Here is a 15,703-nt window from a genome sequence, read left to right as displayed (position 1 = left end):
ATGAAAGAGTTCAGAAGGGGACGATAGTGATGGTTGCACAAACATTATGAATACACTTACTGCCCCTGAATTGTACATGTAAAAATGGCTAAAATGGTAAATTCTGTTAAGTATATTTATATACCACAATTTAAAAAGATGAAAAAAAGAATCCTGTGAAGAACAACGTTCTGGTTCTTCATTTTGTCTCTATGTCCTTTTTTCTCCCCACTATCTGAATACATGGTGAACTATATTTTATCGTGGCATTGCCTCCCTTAGCAGGATATGCACAGAGATGAAAGGATTACCAACTGGTTATAGAGCAAGAACAGGGCCACCACTCGGCCTTAAAATACCAGTTGATAGAATCTCTCTCCAGGTCACTAGAATAAGCCTGAGATGTGTCAGAAAGTTATTTATTTATTTATAATTTTATTGCAGTGTAGTTGATTTATAATGTTCTGTTAGTTTCTGATGTACAGCAAAGTAATTCAGTTACACACACACATACATTTTTTTTCATATTCTTTTTCCATTATAGTTTATTACAGGATATTGAATGTAGTTCTCTATGCTATACAGTAGGGCCTTGTGTTTTAATCCATTCTAAATATAAGAGTTTGCGGTGGCTAATCCCAAACTCCCAGTCCATCCCTCCTCTAACACTGTCCCCCTTGGCAACCACAAGTCTGTTCTCCGTCCGTGAGTCTGTTTCAGTTTCATGGATCTCATAAGCAATATATATTTGAGAAAGGCAAATAGAGTCTTTCTCTTTAAAGTCTTTCTCTTTCTGACTTACTTCACTTAGTATGATCATGGCATCATTTCAGTCTTTATTTGTTGTCGTCGTCCAGTCACTCAATCATGTCTGACTCTTTGCGACCCCGGGGCCTGCAGCACGCCAGGCTTCCCTGTCCTTCACCATCTCCTGGAGCTTGCTCAGACTCATGTCCTTCAAGTCTGTGATGCCATCCAACCATCTCGTTCCTCTGTCATCCCCTTCTCCTCCTGCCTTCAATCTTTCCCAGGGTCTTTTCCAATGAGTCGGCTCTTCACATCAGGTGGCCAAAGTATTGGAGCTTCAGCTTCAGCATCAGTCCTTCCAGTGAATATTCAGGGTTGATTTCCTTTAGGATTGACTGGTTTGATCTCCTTGCAGTCCGAGGGACTCTCAAGAGTCTTCTCTAACATCACAGCTCAAAAGCACCAATTCTTCGGCATTCAGCCTTCTTTATGGTCCAACTCTCACATCCATACCTGACTACTGGAGAAACCATAGCTTTGACTAGATGGACCTTTGTCAGCAAAGTAGCGTCTGTGCTTTTTAATATGCTGTCTAGGTTTGTCATAGCTTTTCTTCTAAGGAGCAAGCATCTTTTAATTTCATGGCTGCAGTCACCATCTGCAGTGATTTTTGGGCCCAAGAAAATAAAATCTGTCACTGTTTCCATTGTTTCTCCATCTATATGCGATGAAGTGATGGGACCGATGATCTTAATTTTTTGAATGTTGAGTTTTAAGCCAGCTTTTTCACTCTACTCTTTCACCTTCATCAAGAGTCTCTTTAGTTCCTCCTTACTTTCCCATAAGGGTGGTGTCATCTGCATATCTGAGGTTGTTGATATTTCTCCTGGCAATCTTTATGGCTGAGTAGTATTTGTGTGTGTGTGTCTGTGTGTATACTGTATCCTTATCTAATCATCTGTCGATGGGCATTTAGGTTGCTTCTGTGTCTTGGCTATTGTGAATAGTGATGCTGTGAACATTGGGGTGCATGTATCTCAGAATGACAGGTTTTTAAATGTAGTGATTTCTGGAAACATATCCAATTTACTCTATTTTGCCCCTCTTCACTAACTTTCTCTAGAGAGCAGGAGTAAATGACCATATACTTTTCTCCATCTGCTTCCTTTTACCGGAGGAAACACCTATAGGATGCTATTGCTTAGGAAAATGGTACCTTCCCTGCAGCCAGCCACATATCCTATGAGCATCTGTGGGCTACAGGCACCATTGCAGGCAAGTGAAACCTGGGGCCAGTCCCCCAAAGTGGGGTGAAGACAGATGCTAGAATTTTTCCAACTTTGATTCACATATCTAATTTGGCCATAACTCTCTCTCCTCATTGTTAGATAGTTAGCAGAGTGCTGAAACCACTTGCCGTGCCAGCTAGCACTTAAGCAAGCAAAGAGGTTCAGTGACCTTCAAATATTATTGAGATCTTGTTGTTCTAGGCTTGAAGTGGCTTGAATAATTCTTTCAAAACATTAAGTTGTTCATTGTTCAGTTGTACATGAAGCAATAAGGGCTTCTCTTTGCATTCAGCGTGCCCTTCTGTTCACAGAAGGTCTCAAAGACACTGAAACTAATTGCTATCATTCCTACAAGTGTATTTCTAGCTTTAGCCAAAACAATAGCATCCTTTCATGCCACCGGGTGGGTGCAATAGGCTTCAGAAACAGGGGCTTTTCCAGTTCTGGAAAGAGCCTGTTACCTCCATACGGATAGACCTCTCTCCCAGAATCACTTCCGGAGAGGCCAAGATTAAGGAGGTGAGCAGTGACACAGGGGGTGTGGCAAGAAGATGGCACAGGATACAATTCCCAGGAAAGTACTATCTTAGTTTTCTTCCTGTTTGGTCTTGTGATTGGCTGTGGGTTTCTGCTTGGTAGTAAACACAGAGACTTGATTGCTTTGTAAAGGTCAGCCCTGTCACCAAACCTCTCCATTTACTTGAGTTGCATTTGATTTCACACTTGTTGAAAAATGGTTCAATGGCTGTGATGTCAGCCTCAAGTTCCTTGGGCTTATAGGCCTTGTGTCTTTGAGATGGAACTCAGGAAACGCTCCTCTTTGCTGGAGACCGGGTCAACCTTGTTGATAGCTCCGCCTCCCGTGTCTACAGGGCCTAGTGTACTCTGTTAGTTCAATGCACGGACCAGAAGGAACTGGACTCTACACCCAGAGTGTCCCCCAACCCATGTCTGGAGAAATCCCATGTTCTGCCCCAAGGACAGACTACCCTTGTGGTTTTGAACTGAGTCCTGGCAGTTCTTGTCTTTGCTCTCTGTGGTTTCACATGCTGCTCTCTAAAAGCTAATGTGTTCAGCTTCTCATTTATCAATACTGGGGAATGACACCTCTCACCTGAGCTAATGCTTATAAAATAGCCTCTATGTGCTGATAGTTATCATTTTGGCTTTTAAATCTGTGCATTAAGTGAGTTCTCAGGGCTAGAATACCTCCCCCAAGGATAAATCTGTGTTGGAAGGAGCAGTTAAAGTATGCGCTCTTATTTTTCGTATACTATACTCGCCTGTACTCAGTCAAGTGGATTATGCTCCTGGACCTCCCCGTGTACTGGAAACGATTTGCGGTTTTGCACAGTTATAAGCATAGCCTTCTGCTTGCACCAGCACAAAGTATACCCTGAGCCCTTCGCCTGGCATTAAGTTGCTGTATTTCTATCCAGTTCAGTCCAAAACTCAGGATGGGTTAAGCACCAGCATATGATGCTGTTTATATTAGTTTGTCATGAAAAGGGGATTTTTGAATTAAATGTCGATAACCCAGCTCCTTCTTAACTCTTTTTATCAGCTTTTTCATTCCTACACCCTGGCATAATGACACAGGTATTACGTAAACAAGGCACCTTTGAGGGCTGCTTATAAAGATCCGGGAGAAAAGATAAATATGTGATGATGCACTGATATCCTGAAATATGAGCTGCAGGTTTGTATTTTCTTTGTGGCATCGGATATTGGTTTTCGTGCTTTATTGACCTGGCAGGGAGAGAGCTGACGAAACACCGAAGAACTTTACACCTTTTTTTTTTAAACCTCTCTGTCTGCATGGAGAAATCTGAACATTGAATCACAGAGCCAGAAAGACCGATGGGGCCAGCCAGTCATGTCTTTGCAGAGCCCAAATCAGATTCAGCCCTCAAAAGTAAAAATACACACCTCACCTTCCCAAGGGAAAAAAGGAACTGGAATTGGGCTTGTTGCAGAGTCGCCCCCAGGCAAACAGAGGAGTTGGGCTCTGAACTGTGACAGTCCTGTTCAATAAGAAGCTGGTGTTCTCAGTGACCTGCGTTAAGGTCGGCAGGATTAGAGTGAGTTTGTATTCGGTTAATCACTCTTTCCCTTCTGTCAGGGTCTTTGTCACTACTGCGTTGCTTGGGAACATCAGCAACAAGAATCCTCCAGAATGCTAATGTTAAAGACATTTAAGTTTAGGGCAGAGCGAGCCAGACATTTCTTCCTGCGTGGCAGGAATCAGGCATCTTGTAGAGCATTGTCTCTGGAGGAAGTCATTTTATAATTCTGTCCCCTGGGCTTAACACCTTCAAATAACCTTCTAAACCAAAGATCCAGCAAATATAAAAGTCCCTGGCCTTTAAAAAAAAAAGAAAGAAAGAAAAAACTTTTGCATAATCATAAAAATCACTGATAGATGGTCACCTTGAGGTATGAAGTAAGCAAGCCACACTCAGGACAAAATGACATGTTCCAGGGTTTTTAAAGAATTGTGATGAAATATACATCACATAAAATTGACCATTCTAACCATTTTTAAGTGTCCTGTTCAGTGGCATTGAGTGCATTCACATTGTTATGCAACCATCAGCACCATCCATCCATCCCCAGAACTTTTTCATCATCCCAAAGGGAAACTCTGTCCTGCTGAGCGCTAACTCCCTGCCCCTGGCAGCCACCATTCTACTTTCGGGCTCTGTGAATTTGACTAGGGAGGTCATATAAGTGGACATTCCCAAGCTTTTTGTAATATTTTGGGAAATATTTGATCTGACTTCCAAGAAAAATTTTAGAGGAGGAAACGATGGTCTTGGGCTGATTGTCAGGTTTTCCTGATTTTTGCATCATAGCGGTGTGTATGGCGGATGCTTTGTTCTTTTAGCCTTCATAGAACTATAGCCAAATGGAAACAAATGAAACAGATCTTCACCTCCCAGTCAGATGTGTTGCCAAACAGGAGCCATAACTACTTAGTGTAGTTTTACATTTTAATGAAGCATATTAATTTGTAAGTTTTTTCCTCACTTGATTCTCACCATGTCCTCTCAGGTATTTGCTTAGTCCCATTTTAATGATGAGAAACTGTGGCTCAGTTCAAATTGTCTAGGGCTACAAAACTCATCAACAGCAGAATTGGGACTTTGGCCGCCAGTTTTCAATTTTAAAAGTGCAGTGCCTTCCACCATAACACACTGTGAACAATTATCACCTCTCTGGAGGTCCACGCAATGCCAGCCCTCAGGAAAGGAAGGCTCCTCCAAATGTATCCCTGATTATCCGTGCTCTCCCTCACTAGCTTGGAAACACATGGAAACCCTTGACCTGACAAACCAGCCTCCAGAGTTTTGATGTGAACTGAAGGCCTGACTCTCTGTCACTGATGGCTTAGTCCAGCACTATCCAGTAGAAATATGTGAGCCACAAGTGCAAGCCACATATGTAAAAGAAACAGGTGAAGTTACTGAAGAATACATTTTAGGGACTTCCCTGGCAGTCTGGTGGGTTAAGACTCCACATTTCCAATGCAGTGGGTTTGGGTTCAATCCCTAGTTAGGGAACAAAGATTTTACATGCCATGGGGGTGCAGCCAAAAAAAAACCAAAAAAAACATTTTAGTTAACCTCATATCTCCAAATTGTTTCAATATGCAATCAGTTTAAAAATTATTAATGAGCTATATTACTTTTTTGTTATTGTCAAGTTTTTTGTTGTTGTTACTAAGTACCCATTTTACACTTTTAAGCAATCTCAAGCCAGATGCTAAAATTTTATCAGAGGTACCTGATGTGAATTGAGATTTCATAAAAATTTCCAGTTGAAACAGTAGATTAATGTTGCTGAAGGTGTCTCACATATATGGAAAAGTTTTCTTATAGCTGAATTGAGTATCAGTTTTAAAATTTAATTAAAAAGAAGGGAAATTTAAAATTCAGTCCCTCCATTGCACAGGCCACATTTCAAATGCTCACAAGCTACATGTGGCGAGTGGCCACCACACTGGACAGCACTGGTTAGGTGAGCAGCTAAGGCCGCTCTAGACTGGACCCAGCAGTCCTGGACTAGACACGGGTCAGCAGCCTTTTCCCTAAAAGGCCAGATAGCAAATATTTTCACCTCTGCAAACCACATGGTACCTGTTGAAACTACCCAATTCTACTCTGATATCATGAGAGCAGCTGCAGAGTGAATGAGTATGACTGTTCCGATAAAACTTTATTTTACGAAACAAGCCCCAGACCACATAGTTTGCCCACTGTTGGGCTAGGGCATTTGTTCTGCTGCTTCACCCATGCTGTGAGAGTGAGAAGAGGTTGTTTTCTGAGATGAGGTTGTTAAAACCCGGCCCCATCGTATCCCCTTTCCAGGGTGTAATTACAATTTTGGCACCACTTGGTGTGAAGACTGCAATGCACCGGAGTCCTGGATGATTTTTCATCTTTCAGACACACTCTCCTTGTGCATAGGGAGGAAATTGTTTCACAGTGCTTTGAGGTCTGTGTATTGAGAATAGAGAAACTTGCGGTAAAAAGCCAATAAAAGCATTATGGGTTATGTGAATAATGTGTGAAACTCCCAGGAACACCAGGGTATACCACCCTCTACTCTTTGCTCTCTCCACACAGCCAGAGAGAGGCAGGAATCATGCCCACTTCACAGATGAAAACATACACAATAATCACGTTAAATCAGAGGGACGGATATTTCTCCATGGTTATGATATTATGTGGCTTGCATCCATTGTGATGTTAAAGGCAGAAGTAGTCATATCATCAGGAAATAAATCCATCCAGACTAGGTAATATTTATTGCAAAGCAATGGTCCCCACCTTTCACATCATGATGTTTGGAAATGGTACTGGTACTAATGGAGAAGAGAAAGGGGACAGGAAGGGAGGGATTGGAAGAAAGATAACACCCCATGGTTCTTTAGGGAGGGGGAAATATAGGAGTCTGGCCTTGCAGGGATCTCTGAAGCTCAGCAACTAGGGGAAGGGGGCAGTTAAGTGAAAATCAGTCATGGCTTGGGGTTCTATTGAACCTAACTCTTCAGGTCCAAAACTTTCTCCAGCAAGAATGATATTCAGGTGGTGGTGGTGGTCATTTAATAATCCCTTAACATACTCAGCAGTTTTGACTTGGAGGTCACCTTTTCTAAAATCAGGGTTTGAGGCTGAACTGAATTAAGTATCTTGATCATGAGTGGTCACATTTGCAAAGTACAAGGTGATGAAGATGCTTGGTTTTTCCAGGCACATTATGCAACTCTGCCTTCCCTCAAGTTCTGCAGCTCTATTAAATGTTCAGTGCTGCGTGCAAGTGGGAAAGATCTGCATCCCCATGATGGTTTTTTTTTTTTTTTGACTACAGAGATAATTATTTGGGGTAGCTGTTCTGATGATGGCTCACACGGAGCCTCAGCCCTGCAGCGCGGAGCTGTCTCTAATCGTGATTGCCTGTAATGATGATTACCCCAAACTCTGGAATTATAACAATAGATTTTACAAAGTTAGAGCATAATTACTCTGCCGTTCCATATGTGAACACAGTTTAAACGTCTTTGATCTTTTGAATGATATCAGACTTTTGTTCTTCATCTTCTGAAATAGTGAAGTTCAAAGGCAGTGGCTCCAAACCATCCCTCTTTGTTCTTCATAGTGAGGTCAGGTTTATTAAAGTAGTTCACCTGTTAGAGAAATAAGGGCTGAACTTGGGTGGAGAAGAAAGAGTACAGGCCTGTGTTGTTCACATCCCAGTTCTGCCACCTGGAAACCACATGGCAGGAGAAAGTCTCTAGCCTCTCAGAGACTCAGATCCCTCATCTGTAAACACCTACCTGGCTGAATCATTGTGAGTCTTAGAAATGAATATAAAGCACCTAATTGGTGCCTCACACCGACAGGCAATCAGTGAAGCATTTTCACCACCACCATCATTGTCGTCGCCTTCACCACCATCATCAATCCTGTTATTGATTCTCAGGCTATAACATCTTCACAGTCCTTCTGAGTCTATGGATTTTGCAGCGCTTCACTTTACATAAAAGTTAGTTTGAAGCTGGTGATCTTCATCTAATTTAGGGATGAAGCTTTATGAGAAATTAGTGTTAAAGAGGAAAGAAGAAACAGGCCCTCTAAAGATGGAACATTCTGGTCTTGGCTCCATCTGGTACTGAGCAAGTGAATGAATACCTTCCTCACCCTCTGCTGAAGTGGTTCTCAGCTTTTAGCTTGTGTTTAAGTAAAATCCCAAACTCCCTGTATCTCACAGTGTGAGTGTAACATGGGCTGGAATTGACCCAGGATTTAGCATTTTTAGGAGCATCTCTGGTGATTTTGAGACATGGTTCAAAGACTCTCTGTTTTGTCCTGTCCCCTCCAGTTGAGAAACTTCTGGATGCATGTGTCTTTGAGTGAATTTGTGTTTTAAAACCTCTACTTCTGGATGGCCCAGCTCGGATGGCCACAACAGGCAGAACAGGCCTGATTTGCTTGAGAGCAAAGAAAGTGACAGCTGCAGAGCCCTTGATCATCTTGGTGTCTGGGCTTGAGTTTCCCACCACCCCCAGCACTGTCACCCACGTGACTGAATCCAGCGTCTGTTGTCGCCCACAGGCTGACGCTATCTTAGTGAGCTAACCCTGGTGTCTGCCCTGCGATGGCTCATTCAGGAGCTGCTGGAATGATCAATGAGGCTGGGCAGCCAGGCCCTCCTCTGGCTGCTGGTGAATCAGCCTCTGGCTGCCTTGGCCCTTTGCTTTCAACACAGAGCAGGAAGCACTTGAGCTGAGCGCAGCCAGACTGACTCGAGTCCGGCTAATGGCTTTTCTGTGTCATGCGTTGTCCTTGGTCCCATGCATTTCCATGCATGAGTGGGTAGGAGCTCCTGGAGATGGTCCAGGAATAGATATCCCTTCTGCATCCCCACCCCTGACTAAAGCCCTGGACAGCATTTTGGTTTAAGTGTATCTGCTTCAGAAGTGGGGTCAACACTTTAAAAAAAATTGAAGTTGTCAACTCAAGAAAAATTCGCAACCCAAAAGATGTGTTAAATTGTATTTGTGGAGCTTACTGAGAACTAGAGAGAGCTCTGAGAAGGGAGGAGCCAGGATATATAGGACTGGGGGAAAAAACACCACACAGTCAAACAGTTAAAAAAAATACCATGTAGCAGTAAATGATATGCTAATCACACACAATAAAACCATACATCTCAAGGTAATGATTTTAGTGCTTTTTTTATCCATGAATGGGAAGGTGCGTGAGTCTAGGTTCTCTGAAATGTTTCCTTAGGTATGCATCAGGGCCAGTGCCCAAAGCACAGAATGTTATCTGTTTTTCTCCATCCTGAATTCTGCTCAGGGCTTAACACTGAGGCTTGTTGTGGGTTGGAGTCAAGAGGCTACAGTGGCTGATGGCATGATGGCAAGCAAATACTCTTTGTTTACTGTAATGGCAGCAACATTCTCATTCTACAAGGTCGAAAACAGAATTAACCATTTTAAAGTCAATTCAGCAGCATCTAGTACATTCACCACCTTGTACGACCACCACCTCTGACCAGATCCAGACCTTTCATCACCCCAGATGGAGACCTCGTACTCACTGAATTGGTTGGCTTGGGCTGCCATAGCAAACACCACAGGATGGGTGGCTTAACCAACCAGCATTGTAAGGGCTGACAGTTCTGGATGGTGGAAATCAAAGATCAAGTGTCAGTAGTCAGGGCTGGTTCCCTCTGGGAAGGCTGGAAGGGAAGGATCTCTTCTGGGTCAATCCTTGGCTTGTAAGTGGCCATCTTCCTGCATCACTTCACCACATCTTCTTCCCTGAGTGTCTCTTTGTCCATCTTGCCCCTTGGGGGCTTCCCAAGTGGCACTAGTGATAAAGAACCCATCTGCCAGTGCAGAAACATAAGAGACCTGGGTTCAGTCCCTGGGTCAGGAAGATCCCCTGAAGGAGGAAATAGCAGCCCACTCCAGTACTCTTTGTCTGGAGAATCCCATGGACAGTGGAGCCTGCCAGGCTACAGTCCATAGGGTCACGAAGGGTCAGACACGACCGAAGCAACTTAGCACGCACATAAGGAAACCAGCCCTGTTGGATTAGCGCCCATCCCAATGACCTCATTTTAATTTGATTGCCTCTGTGAGGAGCCTGTCTCCAAATAAGGTCATATTTGAGGTATTGGGACTTACATTTGACTTTTGGGAAACACTATTCAACTGATTCACACCCATGAAGAAGTATCAGTATCAGTACTTCCTTCCTTTTTATGGCAGAGTAATATTCCTTTGAAAGTAAACATATTTTCTTTGAACACCAAGTACAAAGCAACTTCTAGTGAAATCTCCATCCCCTGGGCAGCTGGGCATTCTGTTCTAGGCTTGTGTGCCTATCCACATAAGGTGGAGTGTTGATCTGACAGGTGTATCTCAGAGATCTCCAGCCTGTAACCTTTTTCTCACTGTCTTCCTCCTGGAAAGAGGGTTAGTTAGTCTTTATGAACAAAGGAAAGAGGACTTACTAAAGGGAAGCCAAGATAAGCTTCTAATCCCAAAATGTGTTTACAAATAAATTTTATCTTTGATTTCCTTTCTCCTCTCACTCCCTTCATCCTCAGCACAGACAGAGATACATTAAAAGCGTTTTAAATGCAGACCCTTCTGGGGAGGAGTGTGGCACAGGAAGCTCTGCCCTTTGAGAAGAGCCAGGCTCTGACTGCTCTTTCCATTGTCATGGTGACTGGGCCTGGTCCCTTGGGCTGACCTCACACCAGAGCCTTTCCCATTCTCTTCACACTCCCCTCCCTGCACCTGCCTCAGAATAAAACAGGGACATTCAGACATGTGAGTCCTCTCAGCTTTAGAACTGACTGCACTGTTGATTTGTACATTTCACCTTGCCCCTTTAATTTAAAATCTATTTCTCTTGCGCACCTAGACAAGAGAGCTGCATCCCTGCTGACCTTGGCTCTTTGGGGATAACCCAGAGCCATCATGAGCTAGCTGCAGACTCGGGTCCCTTCCCCCTATCCCGTGGGCCTCGATGATGCTGACACTGTGTTGTCTCACACCGAATCTGCAGGAAGGACCACAGCAGTGTCTCATCACCCTGCCTTCTGATTCTGAGCAGACTTCATGCAAAAGTTGTTTTACTCCCCCCCTTCGCCTCTCTCTCTTTCTCTTCTTTTCCCCTCCATTAAATTAGTTTTTGTCACTTCGGAAGTTCACTGGGTGAAGAGATGCATGCTGGCTCCAGGGTTTTCAGAGAGGCAAGAAAGAGACTGGAACAGCTCAAAACAGCAGACAGCATGGAAAATATTCACATTACGTGTTATTCTATTTTATCATTTTCATGTAAGCACATGTGGCTTCAGGGCCCTCAGGCTAGAAGGCCACACACTGTTAGTGGAATTGGTTGAAAAGGATTTATACTGTATAGATTTTCTCCCTTGTGGACCAGCCTAATGGTGGGTTCACAGTTTCCACTCAAGGGGGAGTCTGGGCATCTAGAGTTTTTTTTTTAAGCTTCCAGGTCATTCTAATGTCCATCCAACTTTGAGAACCACTATTCTAGAGGACAGAGACCTCCAGGAGAGTTTTAACACTTTGAGAGAGGCAACGAAAGAAACAGTTGACATCTAATCCTCTGTGCCCAGCAATGCAGTTAATTAGGCAAAAAGAATGGACAGAAATAACACACCCTGGTCTGTCTTATGCCAAGCAAAACAGGAATTTAGCTCCACTTAACCCTGTAAGGCCAGTGTGAAAAGGGAGATTCCAGCATGCCCACCTCCCTGCTGCTTACCATTGGTTGGTTGATTGGCTGCCAAACCTTGAAGACCATCAGCCCCCTAGTGAACATTTGCCAAGGTGATGCAAAATGTTCACAGGAACAAGCCGTTTCTGCATTCTAATCACAGTTAGTTCTCTTCCTTATTCTTGAGGAAAACTAACATCAGGCCCACGTGCCTGCTTTCTTTTCTCAACAGGAAGTGCTGATGCCATGAGTTGCTTGCGGCACCGTAGTTGGGAGGGGTTGTCTTTAAAAGTGAGTGGTGGGGCTGACCTGTCTGCATCCGTGTGTTTTGTAGTACAGAATCGGACAGCTGTACATGATCAGCAAGCACAGCCACGAACAGAGTGACCGAGGAGAAGGGGTGGAGGTTGTCCAGAATGAACCCTTCGAGGACCCTCACCATGGCAATGGACAGTTCACAGAGAAGCGGGTATATCTCAACAGGTAAGTCCTGGCAGCTGGCGTTCCACCTCCAGGCGCCCTCCCTGCCCAGGAATCCCTCCCACCTGGCCTCACGGCACCCAGTAGAGGCGGTGACTGTCTGGGATGAAAAGGTGAGTTAGAAAGTCTTTATATCCACCCTCCAAAACCACCAGTCAAGTTGCTTCCCCCGCATTCTGCAAAATAGTCCTCAAATGCATTTTCAACAGGAGCTTTCCTCTTACCATTCGCAACCCTTCCACCAGATGTTAGGATGAAATCTGATCTTAAGGATTAAAGGACTTTGTCTTCTTCCTTGGTTCTGGGATTAGCAGAAGGAAAGAGGCAGCTTTGCCTGTAAATTGTAGAGAAGTAAGTGCTGAAGATAGTCGTGTACCATTGGGGTCTTAACTCAGTAAGATTTCCACTTCCTGTCAGGTGGAAGTGTCCCCAGAGGGAATTGACAAAACTAACAGTCACCTGTGACCAAAGTGAGATACAGTATGCAGGTGGTTTCTATCTCTAAACCACTTGAGAAACTGTATAACTTTTCCTGCAGCAGAACAAGAAGTGGCCAGCTGTCTCAGTCATGTCTGTTTTCTCTATCAAAATATTCATATTTATCTTAATGGAGAGTAATAAACATTAGTAAGAGGGAAATTTGTTATAAATAGGATATCTGGACTTTCAGTAATAATTCCATTCTTCCCAAGGTAAAGAATGTCATCTCTCCTTTGGAAGGGTAAAAATTCAAGGATGATCAGCCAGCACTGATCAGGACTGCCATTTCTGCTTTGCAAAATACATTTTTTAAAATCTTTTCTGTTTTCTTATCACTAATGACATAATTGATTCCTGGGGCTTGTCTGATCTTCTCCCTACCTTACACTCCCCTCTAGGTCATTTTCTTCCTTTACCTTTTCTGGGTCAGAACATTTGTAGTCGCGTGCCATATGGGGTGTATTTTCTTAAAACTAACAGTCTATGTTAGTGAACCAGTGTGTGACCATTCTGGTCTTTGCTATCCTCTCCATGAATACTCTACTACCATCTGTGGCCTCCCTTATTGGCCCATTTCTCATTATTCAGAAAGCACTACCAACATAATAGTTGGACTGTGTCCCCATTTTATCCACTGACACTTGTGAATATTTCTCCATTCTCAGTGCTTTAACCACAAACAGATGTTCCTGAGAGAGCCATTTTTGGAGTCTCTCATTCTTGCATGACCTCCACCCTCCAACAGGCTGAAGGGGACTATTTCTTCTTGATGGGAGTGTTTGTGTTCTGTCACCAGTGTGTTTGGAAATCTCTCAGGCCAGTATCCTGACACTGAAGGCCTTGGGCTGATTAAACCCAAGGATGCAGTACCAGGGAATTCCTGAGTCATGATGAAATGCAAATGAGATCGATCCTGTTCACCTATTAGTAGCTGTGAATTGCCAGGATTTGGAACCAGTTCAGCCTGCAATCAGCTGTTGATTTGCAGGAGTATCTGAGCTCCAAGTCTGGTCTGAGGATGGCTTCCTTCACAGAGAGGTTTCTCAATATACTGCTTTGACATTCTTAGTGCTAAGGGTGTAAATAAAATATTGAGCATTACTCACCTCTGTAGAGCAAAGAGAAGTGAGGAGAGTGCGAGAAAATAGATAGAAACCCACAGAAAATTCCATTTCTCAGCAAACAATTGCATTTTCCCAAGTTATTGCCTGGGGAATGTTCCCTATGTACCAAATTTAAGAAATTAGAAAACTTTATAACTTTTCCTGAAACAGAACAAGAGGTGTCCAGCTGTCTCTGTCATGTCTGTTTTCTCTATCAAAATATATGACATTTATTTTAAAGGAGAATCATAAGCATTAGTAGGAGGGAAACTTGTTATAAATAGAATATCTGGACTTCCAGTAATAATAACTAAAAAGATTAATATAGACCTTCCCCCTGCACCTCGTATGACAAACACAGGATGAAATATAACAATATAAAAATGAATTCAAACCAAAGAAAGGGAAATCCTCAGTTACTAGAAATAAAGAGGAGACTCTAACAGGAGTGGAAAGCGCATGAGCTAGGGAAGCTGGGGGATGTCAGAACTGAGTGTGGGCCCTGCCATCCAGGGGTTGGGGTGTCATGCTCATAGTGTTAGCTGCTTAGTCATATCCAGCTCTTTGTGACCCCATGGACTGTAGCCCACCAGGCTCCTCTGTCCATAGGATTTCCCAGGCAAGAATAGTAGAGTGGGTAGCCATTCCCTTCTCTGGGGATCTTCCTGACCCAAGGATTGAGCCCGGGTCTCCCACATTGCAGGCAGATCCTTTACCTCCCATAAAGGGACAGGAAATGAGGCCTCAGTACTTGTAAATGGGGCATTGTGATTAAGAATCATGCAAAAAAAAAAAAAGTTTTTGACAAAGACTGAGAAAACTTACCTCTCAGAGGTGCACACTGAAAGAACTAGGGCTTCCCTGGTGGTCCAGTGGCTGAGTCTCTGCTCCCAGTGCAGGGGGCCCAGGCTCAATTTCTGGTCAGAAAACTAGATCCCACATGCTTCAATGAAGAGCAAAGATTCTGCATACTGAAACCAAATAAGTAATTAAAAGTACTACTGGACTTCCATAGTGGTACGGTGGATAAGAATCAGCCTTCTAATGCGGGGGACACAGGTTCAATCTCCGGTCCATGAAGATTCCACATGCTGCGGAGCAACTAAGCCCGTGCGCCACAACTACTGAGGCCATCTGTGCTCTAGAGCCAGCGAGTTGCAACTACTGAGCCCTCAAGCTGCAGCTAGTGAGCTGGTGTGTCCTAGAGGCTGTGCTCTACAACAAGAGAAGCTACTGCAATGGGAAGCCCACACACCACAGGGAAGAGCAGCGCCTGCGTCCTACAACTAGAGAAAGCCTGAGCACCGCAGTGAAGACCCAGTGTGGCCACAAAAAGTCCTAATAAAGGCTGTATTTTTAAGTAAAAGGGAGTTGAAACCAAGAATAATGAGGAGGGACTCTAGAAGAGATAGTGTTGTAGCCACGCATTCCAGGAAACAAACTCACTCAGAAGGACAATGCAGATAGTGGAGAGCAGTTTATTACACCGGCAGGCCCAAGGCAGAGTCTCCTCTTAGCCAAGGACCCCGAGCAGCATTTGTGAAAATCTTTTATACCCCATGTTTACGTGTCTGAACCCACCACTCCAAATTCCTTGAGACTTACATAAACCAAGGAAAATACAATCCCAATAACCCCATGATTCACATGCTATGTGCTCATGTGCTCAAACAGTCAAACAATTAGCCAATAATCAATAAACCTGAGGTTACACTCCGATTGATACAGAAAAATTTATGGCCTGCCTGGAGGAAGGGGTGATTAGTGTATGTTTTCTCTTAGGCGATGAGTAATCTAGATACGATCTTCAAGGTTCCCCTGTCTGGAGGGGGTCTTATCTTTCGGTTGTTTTTTTCATAGG

The 15,703-nt window shown here is 43.7% G+C and overlaps 1 protein-coding gene across 1 annotated transcript in view; it reads left to right on the top strand.

The window, feature by feature from the left end:
• The first annotated feature begins 4,191 nt into the window (after window positions 1–4,191).
• PITPNC1 (phosphatidylinositol transfer protein cytoplasmic 1) overlaps window positions 4,192–15,703 on the top strand; it is a 138,582-nt gene continuing 127,070 nt past the window's right edge. Inside the window, exons 1-2 of the mRNA XM_068977498.1 lie at window positions 4,192–4,293; window positions 12,114–12,262. Of these exons, the coding sequence (XP_068833599.1) occupies window positions 4,192–4,293; window positions 12,114–12,262 (251 nt within the window). The remainder of the gene's footprint in view (window positions 4,294–12,113; window positions 12,263–15,703) is intronic.

The sequence above is a fragment of the Capricornis sumatraensis genome, chromosome 8 (assembly GCF_032405125.1).
Source record: "Capricornis sumatraensis isolate serow.1 chromosome 8, serow.2, whole genome shotgun sequence".
Lineage (NCBI taxonomy): Eukaryota > Metazoa > Chordata > Mammalia > Artiodactyla > Bovidae > Capricornis > Capricornis sumatraensis.
This window is presented reverse-complemented; position numbering and strand designations above follow the sequence as displayed.